Here is a 22304-nt window from a genome sequence, read left to right as displayed (position 1 = left end):
AAAAAAACATACGCACTTAACGGGAGTCAAACCCAAGTACGATACCAAGGACTAAGCCCTTGAATGTCATATGATTTCAAAGATTTGAGTTACAGGCGCCTCAATGTTTAATTGGGAGAAAAATATATAAATAACATATACATGTCTGTATGGGCCAAGATACAAGTAAGCTTAGCTCATCACTGCAAGTGGGTGATTAAGGATGGTAATCTGATCTGCCAAGTTGAAAGGGCAACTGAGCTTAGCTTTGAGGGTATTTAATTCACAAATTTTGGGCTCCGTTTGGTTGTAAGAGGAATTAAAGGAAAAGGAAATGAAATCTTCATACTTAAAAAAGAAATTTAACAATCATTACTCGTATGATTATATCATTAATTCCAAATCATTCTATATTTGGTTACTAAATTTCACTTTACTTTACATCTATAATTCGCTATAAAGTAATTATAAAAATTTCTTTTTTAGGTTCGAAAATTTCCTTTCCCTTCCCTTTGAATTTCCTTTGCAACCAAACATAACCAACTAAAGATGTGAATTGCAATTTAGAAATTCTAAATTTTGTTCTAGGGAGAAGACGTAATGGGTTGCAAGGATTCCATGAGCAGAAATAATAAAACAACTGAGATTTGAGACTGTAGAGTAAGGATGTCTATTGGTCGGTTTGATCCAGTTCTGTTTTGGTTTCACCGGTTTCGATTTGAAAATGAGTCCAAAACACGATCCAATAAGAATACACCGATTTTGATTTCTTATCTAGGGTTACAGTGTGGTATCGATTTGGTTTCCGATTTACCACATAATTATATTCAAAAGTGTGAAAAAAAATATGTTTCTAATTAATTTCAGGCTCGAATCAGTTTCTTAACAGCTTATATAGATTTGGAATTGATTTCGATTTCAATCCAGTTTTTAAATTCATTCGATACCTTATTGATTTTGGTGCAATCCGGTTTGATTCGAGCTAAACCCCAACCTAAAACTTGATCCAATAAATTCATATCGCTTTCGGTTCAATTTCGTCGGTTCAGGTTATCTTTTGACACACGAACTGTAGGGCATGAACTACAAAACTACAATGAGAGTACTGGCTGCCAAGAAGAGACATTGGCAATAAGACGCGCCAAACCCACTTTGTGTTCCTGACCTCCAAACCAAAAATAGGAAGTTCATCATTTGGTGTTCTTCAGAATGTAGTCCAATGTAATGCTTCTTTTGATGTAATGCTTCTTTTGATGATTGTTCTTGCTAGGTGTCTCCCATCCTCATGGATCGAACCAGTTCTTGATATGATGATGAATTGGGTCGTCGAAGAGGCCTAGATTGAACCAAGTGATCGTCAATTCGCCGCCCAGTTGTCACTGTCACTCGCTTGTTGCATGTCCCTGCATTAGGAGGATGTTTCATACACCTACATTGCCATTTAACACAAAATATATTCCTGATTACAATCCCTGTACTTTCCATAATCAACAATGATAAAGATCAGATTTATGCCTTCAGTGCTATGCTACTATCTACTGTTCAATGTTCGAGCTAACATCCAATGTCATAAAGTCTAGATATGGAACCACAAAGCTGGCAAAGATCTAGAAAATACAAACAGAAAAAACCATAAGGAAAACCAATTGCTTTGCAATAATGATAACATGTTTTTGTTGAACCTGGTTCTGGTCTGGCATTTTGTTTTCACAAATAATGGGAGAAACAGTAATGCATGAATGGTTCATCGTCAAGAACAATATCAGAACTCAACATTTCAAGCTAAACGGATGCTTCTATCTATATTTACAACTCCCAAAGGCCATAGACATTGTCAACAGTGAATATGAACCTCAGATTAAATGAACAATCCAGCTAATTGGTCCCCTTTTAAAGGTACGTTAAAGGATGGCTTGCCACAGTCATCTTCTACGGACCTGCAATCTTGTAAGCATGTCAATGTGCCAATAGTTGGTTGGTTCCACTCTGAACTGAGGATTGGGAAGCTTGATTCCAAACCACCTCCGCACATATTTATGCAATGCTTTTAGTAATAACTCACATTTGGCCACAAAAATCACCAGAAAATTTCGCAAGGCATAAATCAATCATTCCAAAATGGAAAGAAGAGACCTAAATGACACAGATTTCTAATGTCTTATTATGCCAGCTTCAGACCATGTGGGGCCTCTCTATATCCATAAGCATTCTCTTCGGTATTCTCGCACAATTGCAGAGACACTTGTGGTTGGGACCTGAGAGTGGATCAAAAACAACAATAAAAATTCAGCAAAGACGAAGAAAATATAAGAAATATTTCTTTCTTACCAATGAACATGCAAGATCTTGCACGCATAAGGATTAGTGGTCAAGCTTCCCACACAGGTAGTTAACCCTCCCCTACCAATCTCTCCAATAAAAATGAATATTTACACAACCCCTATACAGCAATGTTGAGAATTAGCTATTTGACCTGATCATTAGATAGATGGAACAACCTTGGATTATCCATCTATCATGTTTCGTGGAAAATTAACCATATAACTCACCATATAGTAGTTTTCCCCCATCTATGTTCAGCCACTGAATCAGTGAGTGCTGATGTGGCAATTCTAGCTGTTAATACAGGTACAGGGGGACCATGTTTTTTGTTTTTGGTAGAAACAGGGGGACCACGTTTGAAGCTAAAATCATACAGCCCAGCATGTGTCGAAAATTTTTCCACAAGTGTCATTGGCTGTCCACATTGTGACCAAAATTAACCTGTCCATTATGCAACATAGTGTCGCCTTGGGGATGACCCTTTTAACATGCACCTGGAAAGCTAGTAACAAATTCTAAGAGGGCAGCAGGTAATTCCCTACCACTTCCATCGGCAAAATAGCACCCAAAAATCATACTTGCCCACCCTGCAGACTAGGTAATTGCAGTAGTTCCAGGAAATGAGGCAATGCCCAAAATTTTTGCAAACAAAATTAACCCCTGATCAAATGGGGGTAAATAAAAGGGGCGGGGCGGGGCAGAGCAAGGTTGAAACTCCAGTGTGACCTGATCGTCTTAACCAATTCCCTTACCTAACGTATTCAATTGAACATGAAGTTGAGCATAGTTATTAAGGCGTAGCCTTAGCAGCGCCTATGCGCTAATGCATTTATGGGGTAAAGGCATGAGTTGCCTTATTGGTAATGCATTATTTAAATTTTTTTTTTTTTTCTATGTTTTCTAGTGGCTTGTGTGCAACAGTCTTGTACATTGCGTCACACCGAATCACATAAAAGGAAATAAAAATCGAAAGCAACCCCTTGGCCTAGGGGTGAAAATGAAACCCTTGGCAGCGGTGATTATCTCTATCGATTCTGGCTCCAACAACATTTTTTCGGAAACCATGGCTCCAGCAATTCTTCCACCGGCTACTCCAGCTCCGGCAAGGTAAGTAAAATAGTGTAAACGTCTTCCTCTTCTTCTCTCTTACCTTCCCTTTTTTTTTTTTTTTTTTTTGGCTGCTAATCATCTTATTCTTCCTTCTCCTCTGTTTGAAGAAGAAGAACTTGAAGAAGAGCTCGAAGAGGAACTTGATGGAGCTTGATGCCGACACCGACTTAGATGTTGCGAACAGATAGGTTCTTCAGGTATCTTTCTTCCTTCTATTCTTCTTCTTCTTTTATGTTTCTGGCTTCTATTTTTCTTTTTCTTCCAGCCTCCTCTTCTCTATTTGTTTTTTCTTTTTTTCTTCTTGTTCCAGCCCCCTCCTCTTCTTCTCTCTCTTCTGGTTCTTTTTTTTCTCCTTCCAATACTTCTTCCAATGCTTGGGTGGCTCACTGACTCCATGTGATGGCAACCTGGCACTCATCCTTGAAGCCCTCTCTCTCCCCCATCTCCTCCATGAAACCCTCCTTTTGCCTGCAATTTATATATTTATTTATTTTTATTTTATTTTAAATTCTTCTCATTCTTCTTCTCTTCTCTGTTCCGTGTCTGTCTTTTTTTTTTTTTTTTTCTCCTTCCATTTTTTATCTCCTCCTCTGCCTTCTTCTTTGCCGGTGGCAGTAGTGGTGGCTAGTGGCTTTGGCTGCTACTGCCACTGCCGCTGCTGATGCAAGTCTATGATTCAAAACAAATTGTGCATCTGTTGATATAAGTTGCAATTCTATTGTGCATCTGTTGATCAAAGGCAGGCTCTTTGACAAGCCAAATCCCATGGCTCTTCTAGTTGATGAGGAACTAATGCTCACTCTGCTTTGCACTTTTGCTTCCACGTTGATTCTTCTATATTCTTAGTTCTTTCTTCCTATTGCATGATATGTCAAAAATATATGGATTCTTCTATATATTTATTGAGATTGCTATTGCTATAATGATATGTTAGCGTATGTTGATTGAGATTGCTACCATAATAGTATGAATCTTTAATCTTATTTAGCATATAAATAGAATTATATAATTTTTAATATGCCATTTGTGCCAAATAAAATGGTTACATAAAAACAAAAAAATAAATAAATAAATAAATAAAATACTAGAACGCTTTATTCAATAAGGCGACACCTTATGCCCGCCCTATCCCCAAAGGGCTTTAGAAGACCCTCAAACGCCTTGGTCGCCTTTCCGCCTAAATAATTATGAAGTAGAGGAAATGCAACCAGCTCTAAATTGAAGAGTAACACCCAAAATCCAAATAAAAAATGGATATACCCTTTGTATGCTCTTTGTAATTGGGCTCACACTTCAATGTACACTTAGCTAAGGTCATTGAAAACTTTAGATTATAATAAGGGTACCATGCACGAGGCTCCCATCACTGCGGGGTCTGGAGAGCACAATGTACACAGCCTTAACCCCGCTTCGCTTTGCGGAAAGGCTGTTTCCTGACTCAAACCCATGACCACTAGGTCGCAATGGAGCAACCTTACCGTTGCACCAAGGTCCACCATCTTCTTAGATTCTAATAAATTATTTTAAAATTTCAAGACCAAGCTTTGAACCTTGTGCTTATGAAGGCCTAGAAGCACATTTTTTGCAATATACTTCCAGATAAAGATGGGCTGAAAACCAGTAAGATTACAATAAATACAACATACCATGCCATAATCAGTGATAATCATTGAGACATAATCTGAAGGCGTCACATCATACCTGTAACAGTGTCAAGCCACGGTAAGAGCTATGAAAATCAGCTGAGTAGAAAAATTAAGTTTGTCAGAGTTTTGTCAGAGTTCTAGTATTTGGTCTCCAAGAACTTACATAAGATTCAGAAGTTGTAAATTCTCATTATTAGTGCAACTATCCAAATGGTTCACATCCTTTCTTCCAGGAACTTTTGCAATGACATCTGGATCACCTGCAATAAATAATGGTTGCACACGACTAAGTGTTGAAAGAACATGATGCGAACTAAAATTAACATATCACAAACTGTTCCAGAGACGAGACATACCTAGTTCATTAAAGCATATTGAGTCAAGCTGCACCCTTTCATGGAATTTATATGCTTCACAGCACACTAAAACTGGAATATGGAATGCATGAGCTACCATGGCTACACACGCAGTTCCAACCCTTGAGTAAACTGTTCCATTAGACAAAACTGAGGCAGCCCCAAGAAAAACTCTTGTGACTTCATGCATGATACAAGAAACAGCATTTATATGTGTATATGTACAGCTGATGCCCTTCACCACCAATCTACGAATTAATGCTTGTCCTTCAAGCATTGGGCGAGAGTCTACTACCACAACACGGAACTGTTTCCCCAGCTCATGGGCATACAATAGCATCATTTCAACAACACAGGATGAACCATATGTGAGAAGTACATCTCCATCTCTAATCTTTGTCACAGCATGCCTGACTATCACCTTGTCTGCAAGCACTATCTTCTCATTTATAAAACGATCAATATCTGCGCAAAGAGCTGCTTTTGCTTCTGCCTCACAAAGTGTTACAGGTAATTTGCTTATTCGATTCTTCAAAACTCTAATCGCATTTCCCATGCTGATTGAAAGCGGCCTGCATTCTATAAAAAAAGAAACATAACTACCGATTTTTGCAGTCAGATCTCTATTAAGACTTTTTTCTGGAGGTGTGGAGTAGTCTTGAATGGTTTCTTTGAAAGCTTGGAGCATTGCAATACAACGAGAATTACCACCAGATATATCTCCAGCCAAATACTGTAATCCAACCTGATAATGATTTATAAACTAAATATTAGAAAAGATAAAATTGTAAAATAAGAATTTTTCTTTATAATTAACATAATTTTATCTATTAAAACAAAATAGTGGTAATATTAGTGCATAGAAATACATAGTGGTACAATGGAAAAAAAAAGGCTAGAACTGAAAGCAACCTACCAACAAAAACTAACACAAAAAATCCACACAATATCTGAATTTGGAAACCTAACAGATGATAATCCTCCAATTTTTTACCATACGGTCATTATTTACCTAGAAAAAACTTATGCCAAAGTCCCTAGAGAGTTAATCTGGCATGTGCTAGAGAAGAGAAATGTTTCAAGTAAACATGTAGATATAATGGTGTGACTAGTTTAAGAATTATGTGTTGGTGTATGATGTCTTGTATTCCGTCATAGTTTAACCCAGGTAATACTGGTGCAGCGCCTCGACAGGCAATTGTGTACTCTCCGGATTAGGGTTTTCGCTATATATTTGTAGCGAGGGTTTCTTTCTCTGTAATGCAAGCAATACTAAGAGGTGTGAGGCCCAAGCGTTGTAACCCTATTCTCCATTGATAGTGAAGCAGGATCTCATCTCACCGGGGACGTAGGCAATCTTGCCGAATCTCGTAAGTCTGTGTGCATTGCTTGTTCTTGTTTTTCCATTATCTTCTGCATCGTTTTAGGGTTGCGTTTCTACAAATTGGTATCAGAACTCTGGGTTTCTGTTTTCTAGGGTTTACTATCACGATGGTAAGGAAGGGATCGAATGTCAAGTATGATATCGAGCGGTTCAATGGGAAGAACAATTTCACCCTCTGGCATCAAAGGATGAAGGATCTTCTGATACAACAGGGTTTGGCGAAAACGTTGTTGGGGAAGTCGAATAAACCTGCAAAAATTACTGACGAAGAGTGGGAAGAGATGGAGGAAAATGCGGTAAGTGCTATTCGATTGAATCTTTCTGATGATGCCCTATAATATGTTGTGGGTATCAAATCTGCATCACAGTTATGGGCGAAACTTGAAAGCATCTATATAACGAAGTCCTTAACGAACAAGTTGTTTGTGAAGAAGCAATTATATTCTCTATAGATGGAGGAAGGTACGGATCTATTAGAGCATCTTAACATATTCAATCAGATCGTAAGTAAACTTGCATACCTAGAGGTTAAGATTGAAGATGAAGACAAGGCATTATTGTTGTTGTCGTCGCTCCGAGAATCATATGATCACCTGGTAACGAATCCCTTGTACGGGAAACAGACCCTTGAGATGGATGAAGTCACGGCTGCCCTCATGTCCAATGATACAAGGAAGAAGGCTAGTAGTATGAAATCTCAAGGAGGTCTTTTTGGGGTGACAAGGAGCAGGAAAGAGGGAGATCAAATCAGAAGGGATATAGGAATAGTCGATCGAAATCAAAAAGGGCAAAGACAAAGGTCTCTTATTACTATTGTAAGAAGAAAGGTCATCTGAAGAGAGAGTACTTAAAGAGGAAGGCAGACTTGAAGAAAAAAGGTGTAGATAAGGCATTTGAGGAAGTTGACGTGGTTGACAGTTCAGATGGAGATGATAGAGATGTACTCTCTACATCATCAGGTAAGAATCAACCTTTTGATTCTTGGATTTTAGATTCTGGATGTTCATATCACATGTGTCCACATAAGGTTTGGTTTGATACATATCAACCATATAATGGTGGGTCTGTCCTAATGGGGAATGATGTTGTATGCAAGACCATTGGGATAGGCACTATCAAAATCAAGACGTTTGATGGGATAGTAAGAACTTTAGCAGATGTGAGACATGTACCAGAATTAAGGAAAAACTTAGTATCTTTGGGGGTACTTGACTCAAATGGCTGCAAGTAGCAGAATGAGGAGTTCTCAAAGTTATTAAGGGTGTCATGGTTGTCATGAAAAGGCAGCTAACTGGAAACCTATACAGACTCATAGGGAGCACATTTATAGGTGGAGCATCTATGACTACAGATGCAAGATCTGATACAAATGATACCTATCTATGGCATATGTGGTTAGGGTATATGAGAGAAAGAGGATTGATGGAGTTTCATAAAAGAAAACTGTTAAAGGGAGTGAAAACTTGTAAACTAAACTTCTGCAAGTATTGTGTGTTCAGGAAACAATGCATGGTTAGTTTCAAAACTGCAAAACATAACAGTAAAGGGGTGCTTGATTATGTACACAGCAATGTATGGGGTCTTTCAATAATAAAATCTAAAGGTGGGGCAGAATACTTCGTGACCTTTGTTGATCAAGGAAAGTCTGGATCTACTTCATGAAGCATAAAAGTGAGATGTTCATTAAGTTAACGAAATGGAAGGCTGAGATAGAAAGGAAGACTGGAAAGAAAATTAAGTACTTGAGAACAGATAATGGAGAGGAGTGCGCGTACAAGCCGTTTCTAGAATTGTGCAAAGCTGAAGGGATTACTCGTCACTTCACGGTTCTACAGAAACCACAGAAAAATGGTGTAGCTGAAAGGATGAATAGAACACTTCTAGAAAGAGCTCGGAGTGTGAGGCTGAATGCAGGGTTAAGCAAGAGATTTTGGGCAGAACAATGAATATGGCATGTTTCCTCATCAACAGGTCTCCATCAAAGGCGATTGATTGTAAAATTCCCGAAGAGGTATGGACAGGAAAACCAGTAGATTATTTTATTCTAAAAATATTGGTTGTCCAGCTTATGCACATGTTGAGAGTGAACAGCGTTCCAAGTTGTAAGAAAGGCGTAAAGGGATTCAAGTTGTGGGATCCAGGTTCACAGAAAGTTGTGGTTAGCAGGGACATTGTCTTTGATCAGTCCCATATGGTGAAGTCAAATTGCAATTCACAAGCAGTTGATGAAAATAAAGAAGGTTCTACTGTGCAGGTGGAATTAGGTGAGTCAGAAACAACAAGAGAGAATGAATCATTAAGTGACTTACCAGGACAATAGGAAGTAGTAGAAGTTCCCTATACTGTGGTAAAGGGTAAAGGGAAGCGTACTCACAAAGCACCTGTGAGATACGGGTTTGAGGATATGGTTGCCTATGCCCCCACTGTAAGTACAGGTGATCCATCTTCCTACCATAATGCTTTGAGTGATGCACAACATAATAAATGGATGACAGCTATGATAGAAGAAATAAAGTCTCATAGAAGAAAAAGACTTGGGAGATTGTGGATAAAAAAGGAAAAAAAAATCATTGGGTGTAAATGGGTCTTTCGTAAGAAAGAGGCAACATCTGAGAAGGAGCGTGAAAGGTATAAGGCCAGACTTGTAGCTAAGGGCTATGCTCAGAAGGAGGAGATAGACTACAATGAAATATTCTCTCAGTGGTGAAACACACTTCAATCAGGGAACTACTTGCTTTGGTGGCCATGTATGATTTAAAACTTAAACAACTTGATGTGAGACTGCATTTCTTCATGGTGACTTGAAGGAACAGATTTACATAGAGCAGCCTGAAGGTTTCAAGGTGCAGGGAAAGGAAGATCATGTTTGTCTGCTTAAAAGGTCGCTTTATGGTCTTAAGGAATCTCCCAGGCAGTGGTACAAGCGTTTTGATTCCCACATGATAAAGATTGACTACACAAGAAGGGAGTATGATAGTTGTGTTTATTATAAAATGTTAAGTGATAATTCTATTATTTTGTTGATGACATGCTCATTGCTGCAAAGAACAAACATGATATAGTCTCTTTGAAGTCTTTGTTAAGTGCTAAATTTGATATGAAAGATCTTGGTGCTGCTAAGAAGATCCTTGGCATGGAAATCCTTACAGATAAAAATGCAGGTAAAATTTGGATAACTCAGAAGAGGTATATTGAAAAGGTGCTAGAGTATTTCAATATGGAAAAGGCCAAGCCGGTTAGCACTCCGTTAGCCAACCACTTCAAGTTATCTGAAATGAAATGCCCTACAACACATGAGAAGGTGGAGCATATGTCTCAAGTCCCCTATGCTAGCGCAGTTGGGAGTCTCATGTATGCTATGGTTTATAGCAGGCCGGATTTGTCTCATGCAGTCAGTGTTGTTAGCAAATACATGAGTAATCCAGGGAAGGAGCATTGGAATGCAATTTAGTGGAACTTCAGATATTGGAGCAAGACTAAAGATATAGGTGTTATGTTTAGTTGCAAGAGAAGTTCCACAGAATTGGCGGGTTATGTTGATTCTGACTATGCTGGTGATTTAGACAAGAGGAGGTCTACTACAAGGTATGTATTTACATTGGCTGGTGGACCTATATCATAGAGGGCGATGCTTCAGTCTACAGTTGCATTGTCCACTACAGAGGCAGAGTACATGGCGGCAGTTGAGGTTGCCAAGGAAGGAGTCTGGTTGGCTTGACTGATTCGTGAGTTAGGGTTGGAGCAAGGAGGTACAGTGTTACATTGTGACAGTCAGAGTGCCATACATCTTGCAAAGAATCAGGTGTTTCATGCAAGGACAAAACATATCGATGTGAGATTTCACAAGATCATGGAGCTTATGTCCGAAGGCAGTATTCACTTGAGAAAAATTCATACAGATCTCAATCCTGTAGAATGTTTACCAAGCCAGTTACTACAGAGAAATTCGAATCCTGTTTGGACTCGATTAATATTACTCATTGTTGAAGATGAGAGACGCAACAAATAGGTGTGGGTTTGTACCTCTGATGAGATACGGGGATGAAGACGTCTACAGGTTATCTTTACAGGAGGTTCGATAGAATTCAAGCCAAGGTGGAGATTGTTGGTGTATGATGTCATGTATTCCGTCACAGTTTAACCCAAAGAGTATTGGTCCAGCGCCTTGACAGGCAGGATGGGGGTCTCGTTAGCCTATTAGCGGGCCGTGGAGTTGTAAGGGGGCAGGAGGCCCCCTGCATAGCAGGAGGTGTAGGGGGGTGCAGCCCCCTGCTCGAATTTTTTATTTGAGGGCAACTGTGTACTTTCCGGATTAGGGTTTTTCGCCATATATTTGTAGCGAGAATTTCTTTCTCTGTAATGCAAGCAATACTGAGAGGTGTGAGGGCCGAGCGCTGTAACCCTATTCTCCATTGATAGTGAAGCAGGATCTCATCTCACCGGGGACGTAGGCAATCTTTCCGAAACTCGTAAATCTGTGTGCATTGCTTGTTCTTATTTTTCCATTATCTTTTGCATCGTTTTAGGGTTACGTTTTTACACTATGGGGGTTAGTTAGTGAATTCCCAATTTCAATTGGGTGACATCAAGGATCAGATTTAAGCCATTATTTGTTTGCGCTTATCATGGAGATTTAACTAGAGACATTCAAGATTAGGTTTCCTGGTGTATGTTTTTTGCTCATGATATTGTTTTCTTTTTTTTTATGAGACAAGCAAGGATTAACGCCAAGTTAGAGAGCTACGGAGATCAGTCTTGGAATCAAAAGGTTTTAAGATAAGTAGAATGAAGACGGAGTAAATGGTGTGTAACTTTAGTTACACTAGGACTGATAATGAGGTGGTAAACATTGATGAGAAGGAGATTCCACAAAATGATTTTTAGGTATTTGTGATCACTTATAAATAAAAAAAAGTGATATAGATGATGATGTTTCACAGAGAATTAAAATAGGATGGATAATATGGAGGGGTGCATCTAGAGTGTTGAATGATTGAGGAATTCCTTTAAAACTTAAAGGAATTTTTTATAGGATAGTCATACGACCGGTTATTATGTATGGTGCGGAATGTTGGACTATCAAGAAGCATCATATAGATAAATTCAATGCAGATGAGAAGAGGATGTTGAGATGGATGAATGGAAAAACTAGGAAGGATAAAGGAATGATCATATTAGAGATAATTAGGGAGTAGCTACAAGAAATTCATTTGAGGTGGCAAGACCATGTCCAACAGAGGCCTTTGGATGCTCTAGTATAGAGGAGCGATTTGATTCACATTGAAGGAGCTAAAAGAGTCAAGACAAACCTAAAATCACTCCAGGAGAGTGGTGACGAAAGACATGCATATCTTAGACCTTGTATTGAGTATGACATCAAATAGAGCTGATTGGAGTTTAAGGATCCATGTAGCCAACACCATTTCGTTGGGATAATGTTGAGCTGTGGTTGTTGTAGAACACAGAATCCTTTTGGAGGACTAACAGGAAAAGTTATTAAAAAATGAAAAAGAAAAAAAAGAAGAAAAAAAAGAAAAGGAAAGCCATTGTGAAAGTCTGTCAGCCATGTCTAAGGTTACCAATATACAGTTAAATACACATGATTAAAAAGATCAAAGTTGACATTTCCACCAAGATGCTAAACCTAGTACCTTGTAAATAGCAGGATGCATTGGATCAAGTAGGAAAAACTTTGACTCAAGATCAGGAAGTTGAGTTCCATGTTCATACTGAGGCAAATGCCTAAACAAATCAACTTTGTTTCTAGCTTCAGTTTGTTTGACCACTGCACGCCTTTTAGCCTTTTCAACTCGTTGCTTGTCATCGAATTGCATGCGTGGAGGAGGAACATCTTTCTTCCTATCTTTTTCTGGTGGGCGATCACCCCCTTTCTTCTCCGAAGCTGCAATAGAAGTGGCTCCAGTAGAAACATCTTTCTGTTGTGAAGTCTTCACAGCTTTAGTTTGTTTTGTATTCATTGGAGGTGGCCCTCCAGAAGCAGTATGAGTCTTACTTCCATCAGCTATGCCAATTAAAGAAAAGTATACAATGGTCAGCCGATTAGTGGAAGTATGCCAGAATATACAAAACCTGACAAAGCTGAACAAATAATGAATGGCACTGACGACAAAAACCAAGAAGATAAAGAGTGTAAGATATTGCAAAACTTTAAAAGACATCTAATATTAAAATATTATAGAGGCTAGATGGAGAAAAGATAGATCCGCAAGGACAGGAATTCCATCAAACCTTCAAGGCATTTGAAATAAATGAGAAGATATGAGAAGATATAAGTAATCCCATTTAGTTGGGATAAGGCTGAGTTGTTGTATGAGAAGATGTAAGTAAATGTTTTCATATATTTTAAAGTCATACCAACACAAGCCATTACAGGCAAATATCAAGAACCAAATGAGAATGAAATAAGGAACTTCCTTTTTTCCTGTCATCTTATTTTAATTATGATTAACCATTTGGAATATTATGTTACATGGTCTTTCTAATGACAACAGGTGTCACTTTTTGAAACATGATTTATAATTAAGAATATTCAAATCCTATTAGTAGAGAAAAGTGCAGTACAAGATGGAACATGGAGCTGGCAATGAGAAGGGCACTCTACATGTGGCTAGTCCAGAGGCCACCCCATGCTTTGGCTGGAATAAGCCACATCAGCCTCTTCATGGAAGAAAACCAAATAACAGCAAGCTTGAAATTCAACAGCATCATAACAGCAACCCTTCATAGAATTACACAAAGAAATTAATAATTATGATGCATATAGAAAGATCTTCATAAGAAAGAAGCTAATAATTTTTTATAATGCCAGCATAAGGGAACATAGCCATGCTTAAAAATGGCACCACATGAGCACGTACAAGATCTATCTTTCAGGAATTCATGATGCACAGGCTCATGCATTGAGGCTAGTGTTGCAACTTGTGCAAGGAAGATTAAGTCAAAGCAGAGCCATGGCTAAACTCAATTTTGGGCCTGATAGGAGTCTGGGATACCCACTCTTAGCCTATGATCTTACACTGTTCCATACTTAAATACATACGTTTTTTGGATGAATTACTCACATGCATACTGTATAAATGTATATATACATCAATTTTCGGAACACAAATTTCCCTGGACAAAACTGGGTTCCAACCTACCAATTTTGTGGCTTGCATGGCTCAGCCTGAGCAAGAACTTCGGGCTGCTAAGTTACAACAACTTATGTCGAATTCAGACATCGTCAAGGTTTACTTCCAGAGTATACAGACTGGAATTGGATCCACCCTGATCTACCTACCCAGTCCAACTTAAACCCCAAATATGAGGCAGTCAAGTTTGAAATGCAAATCTCAAGGAGCCATTCATTTTAATAAGGACTGGTCTTTCAGTATAAACATTCCCTTTTCAGGTAACTCTCTCTTCCCCCATACATCAAAGCATAAAATGGTACCTCCCATAAAAAACATTAAAAATTAATATATAAAGAAGTCGGGCCACAAACATAAAAGAAAATAGACCACTGCAAATGCCTTTCAAAATGTCTATGCAGCTCTAAACAAATTTTCAGCAAACCTCCATGGAAAAGAAATTTTCCATATAGAACAATAAAAATGGGATACCTGAAGTAAAACTACAAAACGAATAATTGGATACTCAATGTTAAACAATATAGTCACATAATAAAAGCAGTAATCTTCTAAAGGGAAAAGAGAGAAAGGAGAAGAAAAATGGCAAAGAACAAGATGTGCACCTTTTGCAGCAGCTTTGGCAGCTCGTTGAGCCTCTTGAAGAGCACGCCTTTCAGCTTTTGAAGTTTTCTCTTTCAAAGGTTTTGAACTTTCCACCCATTCATTTTGCAGTTCCACCACTGACTCTCCATCTTTCTCTGCAATAGATTTTTCCTTCTTATTCAAACAAATGTTAACCATACCTAACATGAAGGAAGAAATTCCAAACCTAAACTTCATGGTAGGAAATCATTTAATGAATTAGAGTACTGCGTTTAGCAGGAAAGCTCAAAACAAAAGGGGGGGGGGGGAAAACCATAAGGCTACATTTTGATATGGGCGAAGGTTCAAAGTTTCTGCCTCTAAGCACCTATTATTACTCCAGGAAATAAGGACATGGACTGTATCAGACAAATTTACTTGATTTCCAACTCAATGCCTGATGTAAAAATCACAAAGCAGGCTCCTCCCTTGGTGTTTTCCTACTCTAACTAGGATTGTCCTAGTTCAACTAGGATTGGTGTCTAAGTTAGAAGCTAGTAAGTCTGTGTTAGTTTTCTATTATGCTTCGGATTCCAACTCCTAGTAGGACTTATAATAGCTGGTTTGAGCTCTATATAAAGAATAGAAGTGGGCAGCCCCAAACACACAATTGGGACTCCCTTGCATAAATCGGAGGACCCTCTCTCTCTCTCTCTCTATTTCTCTCTTCTATTTTACAGAACAAAAACTCTCTATGTACATTAAGTTGTTCAGGACAATGGCCCACAGAGAGAGGGGTGAATCAGTGGGCTTTAAAACTCCTTCCTACCAGTTTACTATGACTGTTATTTCTGCACAGGCAAATACCAACCAAACACACTGCTCTGCTGCCTGACTGCTCTCAAATGCCCTTTTTATCACACACACCAAATCTTCCTCAAATAGATTGCCATAACTCGCAATCACAGGTTTACCATGCCAAATGACCAGTTCATCCAGTGGCACAGTCAAGCATATAAGTATTCACCTCAACAAATCATTCACATGCATGAAAAAGAAACACCTGCAAGATAGATGTTACATAGTTCCGCAGTGTGCCTACATCCATGGTGCAAATGGTCACTGAGCAGCTGGGCTACAACCCAAGTTTGACCTCATTATAATGCAAAATACAATTCTGATAGCTACAACTAGCAAAGAGCATCCACCCATAATTAATGCAGCTCCAACTGCAATGCATCAACTACCCCAAAATATCAAGCACCCACCTGAAAGTCCTTGCAATGTTCAACAAAAATGGGATTATAGAGAATGCCCCAACACAAGCACAATAATGTAATAGACTTTTAAAAAAGCACCTAGTCCACCCAAAATAGATTTGAATACATGAATGAAACCAAACAGTCAATCGACAAGAAATCTTCCAACCCTTCGACGATATCTCAACTCCTGCAACTTTGGAGAACCACACAATCTTTAACCACGTCCCGAATAGTTTCACAAACTCTTCAAGCAGGGCACAAGAAGGTTAAGGTGTCTTTCTTTTTCACAAATCCTTGTTCTCCATTGTTCTTTCTCTTCTCTCTATCACAAACCCTAGATTAGGCTTGAAGAAAATTTCCAAGAGATCCAAAACCAATGTATGGACTGAATGTAATCTTCAGTGGATCTTCTCCTTAGGGATATTCTCTCTTCTTTTTTTATTTTTTCCATGAATGGAACAAATGCTATTTATATAGGAAAACCACAAATTGAGATGAAAAGAGTCGCATACCCTCGGATTCAACATTGAAATACCTCGAGGCAACATCGAAATGGTTCCCTCGACATCGCTTCGAATTTGACTGTCCTAGCCAAATGTCAAACAAAACCTTTTTAACTGGCGAGACACTCAAATACTCACATCTCCATTCTCCTAGCTCCTTCAACGTCGACACACTATTAAACACACCTTTGAAAGTATCGAACATTTAATGTTACAAAAGTTGAGTACATCAGGTAAATCAGTCGTCATTCCATGTTCTCCACTCAACATCAAAGACGTGTCGAATCTGATGCTTTGACATCAAACCCAGGGCTTAAAATGTCAACCCCACTGCTGCTGAATCCCTTCAACTTCCTGATGCAACCTCCTTTTTCGACTCATGTCCAAAAAAGCATCAACCTCCATATGATATTGTTTCAAACAATGACAACACTTGAGACAGACAATACACAATACAAGTAACCTTAAGATGCAGAAAAAACACAAAAGTGGGCTTATTTTATTGGATATAAGCCTTGGATTGGGCCTTTGGTCTAATGGTTTTTTTTTATTATTTTTAGGTATACAACAACAAGAACAACAAAAAACTCAGTCTTGTCCCAACTTAATGGGGTTGGTTACATGGATCTATGCAAAACAAAATACGAAAACCTGAGGTCAGAACAAAATAGGAGAAACGAAAGTAAAAAAGAAAGAGGCCCAACTGAGCAAGTCAGAAAAATCTCAGCTAAATGGGGTTGGCTGCATGGATCCTTGCCCTCCAATTGCCTCTATCTAAGGTCATACTTGAGGCAAGACCAAGAATATGTATGTCATTCCTCACTACTCCTATGGTCATTTTAGGCCTACCCCTAACTCTTTTAGCACATTCAATCGGAATCAAATCACTCCTAAAATATGGGCAAGAGATAGGAAAAAAGGATTACTTTATTAGTTAGTCAAGTAAGAGTCCTATTCTTTATTTTTATTTGTCATTAAAGTGCCTTAGCTAGGGTAGAATAGGTCTCTATGAGTTCAGCCTTGTTTAAGTTGTTTCTTTCTTATATAATGCAGAATTTTAGTCAGTTAGACTACATTCATAGTAAACTACTGGCTGGTGGAGTTTTAGGCCTAGTCTGAGTATCTTATTTGACATTTTTTTGAACATATGAAAGGGCTATGCCCTACCAACGAATTTTGATGAATCAATGAAAGGCTTTTGCTTTGTTTTGGTCTATGGATTCAGGCTTGCATCTGTGGAATTCAGGTGTGTTTGCTCTTGAGGAATTCAAGAATGTTTTACTTCTGTGAGATTCAGTAGTGAACCATGGTGGGATTCCAAGCTATAGATCCCGTGGATTCCTGATCATATCTTTCCCATTCTTAATTTTTCTTTTTTTTTTTTTTCTTCCATTGATTTTCAGGTCAGTTTCTACATTTTTTCCATGCCCTGCACATGCTATTTTCCTCACTTTTCTTATTTCTGTTTTGCTTTCTGCGTTAAAATTCTGTTCTGTTACAACCTTTAATTTACTCTTTTGATTCTTGTTATCTTCTAGTTTTGTTCTGGTTTCAGAAGCCTGAAATTTCCATCAATTTTCAGAATTGTATTTCAACTGAACTTCTCAAAAAATCAATCTTTCTGAACCTGATTTCAATCTCTCTTTTTTGTTCTGTTCACTGTTAATCAATGACATCATTTCATTCCTTCAATTCCCTACTATCAATTTCCCAGAAATTCTGAGTGTTTAGGTGTCCACACTAGAGAAAAATTCTTCAATATATGCATATCTGACCCTTGAATCTTGATAAATCTTTATTGATTATTCTCCCTGCAAATCAGGCCGACCAAGGCTAGCTGCTCATCTGACTTACCTTTGCTCTCCTAGTCTGGTTTGTCTGTTTTTTTTCCCTATGATACTACTGCAATCTGATCTCCAACTGGATCTCACTAGCTCAGGGTTGGTACTGCATTATCTTCATCACAAGAGAAGTTCATAGACTTCACTGAGAAACCATGTAAACGCACAAGAGACCGATGGACGGTAAGGAAGCTAGCATACTTCAGATATTGGAACCCTTTCCTCTTACTGTTTCACTGGCTGCTCACTACAGACAAGAACCCTCGTTCAACCATTCAGAATCCAGGTTCCATGTATGATTTGTCCACTTGATTGTGTAACTCAACTGCGTTTTACAGGAGGGACAATTTAAAACCCACCCTACTATTACCCTCCATTGTACAAAGTTGGTAGAATCTAAGAAAATAAATGGGTTTGTTATGAATAACTTTCACTTCTGTAGAATCAGCTGCGTCCTCAAGCCAATCAATATACGAAATGCAGAGCTACATAATAATTCATGCTAAGCCAAGCAAATTATATTACAGGGTTGGCCCAATTGGGATTCTTCTGCCTCTAATTCCTCGGTCTTCTACGTTCGTACAAGTAATTGGCCAATTTGGGTTCCTTAACACAGACAAAAAGGTAATAATACAAAGTAGAATCTACACTACAAAATAAAAGTAATTCCATACCAGAGGCACCAGTAGGGATCTTCACTACAGAAGCAGTGATCAGATTGGCTGCTGCCGTCCGAAGATTACTCGATTTTGCCGATGTAGGGTCGAACCCACTGCCAGGAAAAGACGATGCAAGCGTTCCGGGGTTTCCCCCAACAATCCAACTAGTGGAAGACATATCATCCTCTTCAAAGAAATCCCCACCATCAAACTTACTTGAAGGAGAAGGAGAGGTACCTAGAAGAGACTCAGGAGGGTTGTAATTTCCATGTCGCATATCATCACCCACGGAATTCCTACGAAGGGGAGACAAGGGAACATGAACTGGAACCGCACGAGAAGAGTTATGAGCAGCCAAAGAAGATGAGACGTTATCTGATGCGTGGCGAGGTGGGGGGATCATGACAGGGGAGAGCGAGTTGCCGGACGGCGAGATCTGGGACACCGGCGGAGAGCCACCGGTGTTGGTGGCGGGGTTAAAGGTTACGAAGCCGACATGACGGACTTTGGGGTCGATGACCATTCTTGAAGTTCTGCGAGGTTCCATGGATGAGAGGCGGTAAAAGAAGAGTTGGGATTTGAGGGTTTGGATACTAAAGCGAGAAGAACCTTTGTGATTGCATTGGAATAGATTCTGAGAATGAGAATCTCCAGCCGCTGAGATTGGTAATGGAAATCAAAAATCTCCCTCACCTAATGGCCACCATTGCTTACTGAATTGAAGACTTTGGAGTTCTAATATTGCAAAATTATGAGGAAAAAAAACGGAAAAGAACAAAACAGAATAAATGTAAAACGAAATTTCTGTTCATTTTGTTCTATGATTATCAACACTATTGTTGTATTATGTTATTCAGTTTATCCTTTTACGAGGAAAACAAAAATGTGAAAAAGAACAAAAAAAAAAAAAATAAGGAGAAAGTTTTCCAAATTTCCTCTATGTCGCGGGGTTCAGTCACCATCACGCTGGCACGCTGTAGAGGATCTTCGTCCCTTTCCCTCAACATTGAAGGTGTTAATTAGTCCGGTTTTAATTATTCGGTTTGAATTTGATGCGATTTATATTTTGATAAATTGAAATCAAAATTGAATTGGATAGGAATCAATCAAAATCAGAATCTTTTTTCATTCGGTCTGATTTTTTGGTTCTAATCAGTTTTCGTTATCTGATTTACATACTGTTTGTAGTGTCGATTTTGAACAGTACTGAAGACGACCTCAAGTTTTCAAACCCTATATATTCTCGTGTTTTTTCATTCTTGCTCGGTCTCCCCCAGCCTATCTCCCACACTAATGTGATTAAAAAAAAAATTCTAATCCATCTTCATCCGTCCTTTTCCTTTCATGTTCCTTTTTTTTTTTTTTTCTCTCACATGATAACCAAACTATTTCTTCCATTAGGAGGTAGGGTTTTGTTAATACATTTTAACATGTGGCATCATTTTCAATTCATGCTTCAAAATATTTATTATATAGCTAGTCTCAATACATTTTACAAAATGAGTCATCATTTTCAATTTGTGCTTTAATATATTTATTATATAGCAAGTCTCAATACATTTTGCATATTTTACGTTTAAAGTACAATGAAAACAATCTTCTCCAAAAGAAAAAAGTTTGATGAAACAATTGTTGTTTATAAAATTAATTATTATTTTATTAATTAACCCAATTTATCTGTAGGCTAGCATTCGAGTGAAAGGTATCACTAGTTTCTTTTTGGTTTTTCTGGTTTCTGTTTGATTTAGACTAGAGGGTTTTATGGTGCAAATTAAAACCAAACCAGAAAAGAGAACCTATAAAATCAAAATTGGATCATTTTTCTATGGTGCAGGTCAATTTGTAAATAGTTGGTTTCAATCTCAATATTCTGTTTTGTTCCATTTAGACTCTTTTACCTAAAATATCACATACTGGACAAAATCAATAATACCATCCTCTATTGCACAATACTCTTTCCCGCCCATCTGAAAGCCACAGTCAGGGGATTCCTCTTCACTGTGTCTTAAGGAAAACTCGATAAAAAATAAAGACTTATTATTGTGTAGCACTATGTTATAATTTTATTGTAAAAATACTAAAAAACAGTTTTATTTGAAATTATTGGGGTGGAAATAACATTGTTTTCGATGTGAGCAACACACAAAATCGTGTGCTACACGCAAAAATTGTATAATTTCCCGCAAAATTATGTACAACACATAAAAATGTATGCACAAGAACATCAAGAACAACAAAAAAAAAAAAAAATTCTGAACAAAAAACAATAATTAATAAATATTTGATATATAGGATTTAATATCCATACATACTCTTGCTCAGCTACTTAATGTAGTTGGTGGGCATAGAGTGAAGTAGAGCAGTTGCACCTAGACGGTCTCAGTTCGAGACTCCAATCCACATTCGTCCCTAGTCCCTAGTCCCTAGTCCCTAGTCCCTTGTAACCCACTAATTTGTAATAATAAAAAAAAAAAAATTTAACATCCCGACATACCCAGACGGACAATACAAAATTGGCTTGACACTCCACCTTCAACAATACCATCACCAGAGCACAAAACAACTCAAAAGTAGACTTAAAAATCCACTTTCGACAATGCCATCAATATAAAACTTAAGACCTACAATAACAAACCATATATATTAAATTAGAATGATTCAAAATTTGAAACGAAATTTAGATCTCTCTTAAAGATCTCATAACTAACAAATAAAATAAAACAAAAACATACACAAGAGGCAAGATACGTTCACTGAGTGGGAACCACTTTCCACTAAAAATCAAGAAAAGAAAAACAACACAACCTTTGTAATTTGATACCCAAACACAAGCCCCCAATACACTCTTCTCTCTCCTCTCATTCTCTCTACATGTTCACCTTGGATCATCGCTCAATCATTTCACACATTATACCCTTGTTATATCCCTTGGACTCTCATTTGATTTTTTCACATCTTAGATCCTCATTTGGTACCTGTAGGTACCGTGGACATTCACTCACCTCATCCCTTCCCGACATGAGAATGGAAAAGATATCGGATCGTGAATATAGTGTGGACATAGCTAGGATTTGACCCTAAGATGACGGATAGGTACCCCAGTCCTTAAATGCCAAGAAGATGATACGCAATATGAATAAAAGAGAGTCGCCACCATAGAAGATCTAGGACCAGAAATGTCACACCCCGTTCACACTGAACCGGGCCAGTGACCGAGTTAACACCGGTTAACCCAAACATGTCAGGATCATCAGATACTGTATTCCACCACAGCATACACACAACTAATATAAGTTCATCAGATCAGCGGAAGACTAAGGGTCCGTTTGATAACGCTTCTGCTGTTTCTGTTTCAAGAAACGACAGAAACAGAAATTGCTGTTTCTGGAAACAGAAACAGGTAAGAAGGGTGTTTGATAATTCTTGTTTCTGGAAACAGAAACGGGTAAGAAGGTGTTTGATAAATTTTATTTCTGGGAACATTTTGGACAGATAATTCTTTTTTTTTTTTTTTTTTTTTTTTTTTTTTT

At 38.2% G+C, this 22304-nt stretch overlaps 1 protein-coding gene across 2 annotated transcripts; it reads right to left on the bottom strand.

The window, feature by feature from the left end:
• Positions 1–1612: 1612 nt before the first annotated feature.
• Positions 1613–19592, bottom strand: LOC122093653 (translation initiation factor eIF-2B subunit delta-like). Of its 2 annotated transcripts, XM_042664017.1 has the most exons (7): positions 18790–19592; positions 14551–14685; positions 12449–12819; positions 5414–6158; positions 5221–5317; positions 5058–5112; positions 1613–2234 (listed from the first exon to the last, which is right to left on the bottom strand). In XM_042664017.1, the coding sequence occupies exons 1-7, from the start codon at positions 19319–19321 to the stop codon at positions 2172–2174; spliced, it is 1998 nt and encodes a 665-aa protein (XP_042519951.1). In that variant the 5' UTR covers positions 19322–19592; the 3' UTR covers positions 1613–2171. The 2 variants fall into 2 exon arrangements, with proteins under 2 accessions (XP_042519951.1, XP_042519952.1); XM_042664018.1 differs by lacking the exons at positions 14551–14685; positions 18790–19592 and adding an exon at positions 13380–13510.
• Positions 19593–22304: the final 2712 nt, after the last annotated feature.

Source organism: Macadamia integrifolia, chromosome 11 (genome assembly GCF_013358625.1).
Source record: "Macadamia integrifolia cultivar HAES 741 chromosome 11, SCU_Mint_v3, whole genome shotgun sequence".
Lineage (NCBI taxonomy): Eukaryota > Viridiplantae > Streptophyta > Magnoliopsida > Proteales > Proteaceae > Macadamia > Macadamia integrifolia.
This window is presented reverse-complemented; position numbering and strand designations above follow the sequence as displayed.

What these genes read in the sequence shown, in the direction of transcription:
- LOC122093653 (XM_042664017.1), bottom strand. Translation starts at nt 19,321, where the DNA reads ATGGAACCTCGCAGAACTTCAAGAATGGTCATCGACCCCAAAGTCCGT. An exon ending in TGCCAAAGCTGCTGCAAAAG is followed by an intron (nt 12,820 to 14,550) that starts GTGCACATCTTG and finishes TAATTGGCATAG; the next exon opens with CTGATGGAAGTAAGACTCAT. An exon ending in AATATGCTTTAATGAACTAG is followed by an intron (nt 5,318 to 5,413) that starts GTATGTCTCGTC and finishes TATTTATTGCAG; the next exon opens with GTGATCCAGATGTCATTGCA.